The 3,978-nt window shown below is 37.2% G+C and overlaps 1 protein-coding gene across 2 annotated transcripts in view; it reads right to left on the bottom strand.

The window, feature by feature from the left end:
- Positions 1–2,736, bottom strand: part of pold1 (polymerase (DNA directed), delta 1, catalytic subunit) — an 11,545-nt gene extending 8,809 nt beyond the window's left edge. The window contains exons 1-4 of one of the 2 annotated variants that reach the window (XM_034894992.1): positions 2,479–2,736; positions 1,300–1,488; positions 658–771; positions 181–321 (exon numbers count right to left, since the gene is read on the bottom strand). In XM_034894992.1, coding sequence (XP_034750883.1) covers positions 181–321; positions 658–771; positions 1,300–1,486 — 442 coding nt within the window. In that variant the 5' untranslated portion in view covers positions 1,487–1,488; positions 2,479–2,736. Of the gene's footprint in view, positions 1–180; positions 322–657; positions 772–1,299; positions 1,489–2,466 lie in introns of both variants that reach the window. The other variant, XM_034894993.1, reaches the window with a different exon arrangement.
- Between the last annotated feature and the right edge of the window lie 1,242 nt (positions 2,737–3,978).

Raw genomic sequence — 3,978 nt, 5'->3', positions numbered from 1 at the left:
CCCCCCCCCCCCCAACAGCTGAAATCATTCGGAAAACTGACAAGCCTCAAAGACAGAAATGTGTAACACAGAGAATTTTTAATAGTAACCAACTGAAAACTATTTTGCAACACAAGTGTGTCACAATAATATTTAAATTGAAAGATTCCATGTATTGACAAAATAATGACAAGTACTCACCGCTTGGTGCAGGAACATAGAAGTAAGGGGCAAAACCGTGGATGTGGCAACACACACTGTTACCACTGTCTGTCACCCCAAACATTCGAATGATTGGGACTTTTCCCTGTGACTGACCAGGCATGCCAGCCACTGTTGCCCCTGCACAACAGAAAAGTGGAAACCAACTTAGATAACATTTCTAATCACATACAGCAAATGCATTTGAGCAGTTGGATGTGTTCTACACTCTTATTTAGATCCAAACAACAAAGAAGCCAAAATAACTAAGTTGTCTTGTTTCAAAAGACCTTTGATGGGGCGACCTCTAGCTAACCCAGTAAGAGCGTGCTCCCCATATAGGCTGAGTCCTTTGCAGTGGTCCAGGTTTGAGTCCAACCTGTGGCCCTGTGCTGCATGTCATCCCCCATATTCTGTCTATCCACTGCCACTATCTAATAAAAGGGAAAAGCCCCAAAAATGATCTTAAAAAATTACCCAAATAATAGTCAAGATCAATCTGCTGAAACACCAAATTATCAGATGATGGGTCCAGTGAAGGGGCATGAGGCCGCCGCCAACGAGGGTTGAGGTCTGCTGAGAAGAGGTCACCTAAAACAACAAGGTGGTAAGACAGAAGAAAAACAAAGTGCATTATTTTTTAGCTTAATAGATATAGGCATGAACTGTGTAAGTGATTGCCTGGAACAAGTTTCACATTTGCCAGTTATTGTAAGCACACCGTTGCATTAGTCACAATGCCAAGCTAACCATTGAGCCGTTAGCTATGCCTGCATATTCTCGATGGTTGTGGCAAAGCTGACAAGCTAAGCATGACTAAATTACTCATGGCAAGACTGGATAACCAATTTGACCATTCAGACTGATTTGTTAGAGCTGCTAGCCACACAAATTACTTACCAAAAATGAGAAAAAACACGCTGGAAAATAAACATTATTATTCAACAGGCAGCTGAGTTCTGTATATAGTGTAGTTGTGCTTGTTTAAGAAAATGATATGTCTTAATGTGCAATACAGGTCTGCATCTTATTTACATAACTCAATAATCTCTTCCTACACCAGGAAAACTATTTTCATTCTGCCACCTATGATTGTGTGCTTTTCTGTGCAAGACTTACCTACAGGAATAACATCATGACCTGCCTGGCCCTCCATCTCCTCTGCCTCCATCTCTGCTTCGTCAAACATGGACAATTCCTCTTCAAACTGTGATGGACTGTCCTCCCATTCACCAGCTGTTTTACCCCTTTTGGCCTGGGACACACCACCCACATGAGGGCCACCATTACGTCTTTTATAATCCATGCCTGAAAGAAACATTGAGGAAGAAGGTACATTAGGTAAGATGATTACAGAGAAAGAAGTTAACCAGGCAACGTTCTTAGTTTAGCAATTAACCTTAATGATAGTAGTAGACAAACATTAAGAATGAGGGAGAACTATCAAATAAACAAATTCCTATTGTACTAGTTTAAGAGCTTATTACCACCTGCAGACAGAGCTAACCCTTTGATAGACAACCAAGACTTAACTATACTTACAAAAGAAAGGAAGTAATTGTGTGGCTATGCTTGTGTTACTATTCCTTGTACTGTGAGGACATATTTGGCATGTAGTACATATGCATACTCTATATGCTGGGCTATAGACTGAATAATATGTCAAAGAAGTACAGTGCTGTAAGGTTTTTTTAAGCGGATGAGATGAGTTGCAATAAAATGAAAAACGAATAGATAAAAAAGGCAATAACTGAGAGAATAATGAAGCTGCGCAGACGCAGTTCAAAAGTTAGCGGCAATGACATATGCTACGTTAAATTGCTTTGTTGTTATGTCATTATCAGTAAAGGAGAAAGGTAACACACTGTTTTGAATGTGTTTAGTAATACGCATCAAGAAATAAGAAAACCTTACCTAATGCACATGTAGCCCATTTACCATAACTAGCATAAAGGTTACCCCTCCTATCCAAGCACAACACGTGTATACAGTTGGCATCACAACTAGCCTAGGTAAGGTACTAACGTAAGTTAGCAAGCTAACGTTACATTGTGTCTTTCTGAGCCTCTCAAATCTGTTTCAGTTATGCACGCATGGTTAATGTGGATTAAGTATCTCGTATTTTGCTTTCCTTTCACATTTAACATCTATAAGATATAATAACCATTGACCTCAGCATTCCAGCGGTAATTGTTTATGTAAAAGTTATTTTTAGCTAGCTGTCTTTTGTAACGAGCCAAAGCAGCAAGCTAACGAGCGCCAGTGTAAACACAGAACTTAACTTACCTACGATCTTACCTAATTGTAGGACTAATCTCACTGCGAAACCTGTCAAGACCACTGATGATCAACGATTGATGCGTTTCTAACAAAGTTACAAATGACTATCAATGTAACTTCTTGACAACAGCCCCAGGTTGACAACAGCTCCCGCCACTCTTCTTCAATTTGTGAGCTGCCTGAAAGCGCGGAAATTTTTCGTTTTGTTACTAGGCCCAATACTAAAGGAATGGACAATGACGACACTGAGAGGGCGGAAACCCAGCGATAGTGAGAAGGAAGTTTGACGCAGCTTGACTATACCATAGGACTACACAGATCGTGTGTTCCCGGCAAAATGACGTCAGAATGTGCACAGCCGCAAAGCAGGGAAAAGATGTCTATGGGGGAAACGGCTCAACAGTTAAAAAAGAAAAAAGAAACTTTCGAATTGTCTTTTGTTTTTGTATTAACCATCTACAAGAATAACAATTTTCCAAACAAATCCATTTTTGTAATTTTGTATTTTATTTAAGGCATGATACACAGAGAAACAGTTTATACATATGACCCCTTTTTGAGTTTTTTTATAATTGATAATAACATGTTTTGTTGTTGACATTGGAAAAGGTATATCCTTGTTCTTCTAATGTAAATGTGAAGCAGGCCTATATCTTGGGGGAAAAAAGTCTCTGTCAATCTTACAGAAATTCAATGTGATGTTACATATGGTTTTGGATTTGAGTAAAAATACAGTGAGTAGCCTATGGAAGGCAACAGTGTTTTGTTTTGTACACATATGACTACAGACTTTTAAAAGGTAATGTTTCCATTGGCAATGATGAACTCAGTTTACAACATCATGGACTAAAGGTATAAACAGTATAGTCACACAATTAAAAATAGGAGTAGTCAAAAAGTCCTGAGTTGAGTTAAACTGATATAGTTGTAACTTTACTTAGTCAACAAGTTTCATTACGATCAATAAATTCTTTGTGAGAGAGAGGGCTGAGAACAAATGTTATAATGTACATCCCAATAAGAAAATTCAGTCACCCACACAAAAATCAGTGCACACTCAGATAAACTAATCAAATAAATAGCTTGATTTATTTATCACTTGATTGATAAATGATTGATTTATAATTTAAGTAATTTTCAAGGAAAAGTATTTACATTTTTGATAGTACTAAGTCCTAAAATTTCAGAACTTGCATCTTTTATTAGTCACTACATGACAGTTAATCAATATCTTTGGCTTTTGGTTGCATAAAACAAGACATTTGATGACATGAGTTTGGTCTCCATGAACAGATATAGATATCAGTGCATGGAGACCAAACAAATAAATATATATATATATATATATATATATATATATATATATATATATATATATAAAAGTGGAAAGTTGGAAAAGTTGGAAAGTTTTATTGGGTGTTTAGAGTATTTTATTGGCCAAACCACTAATCAATTATTCAACAAAATGATCAGCATAGAAAAGCAGTCTTGTCTATTTCAGAGTTTGTCAAGAGGATT

The sequence above is a fragment of the Etheostoma cragini genome, chromosome 15 (assembly GCF_013103735.1).
Source record: "Etheostoma cragini isolate CJK2018 chromosome 15, CSU_Ecrag_1.0, whole genome shotgun sequence".
NCBI classification, from domain to species: Eukaryota; Metazoa; Chordata; class Actinopteri; order Perciformes; family Percidae; genus Etheostoma; species Etheostoma cragini.
Note: the sequence above shows the minus strand (reverse complement) of the source record. Positions and strands in the feature narration are given on the sequence as shown.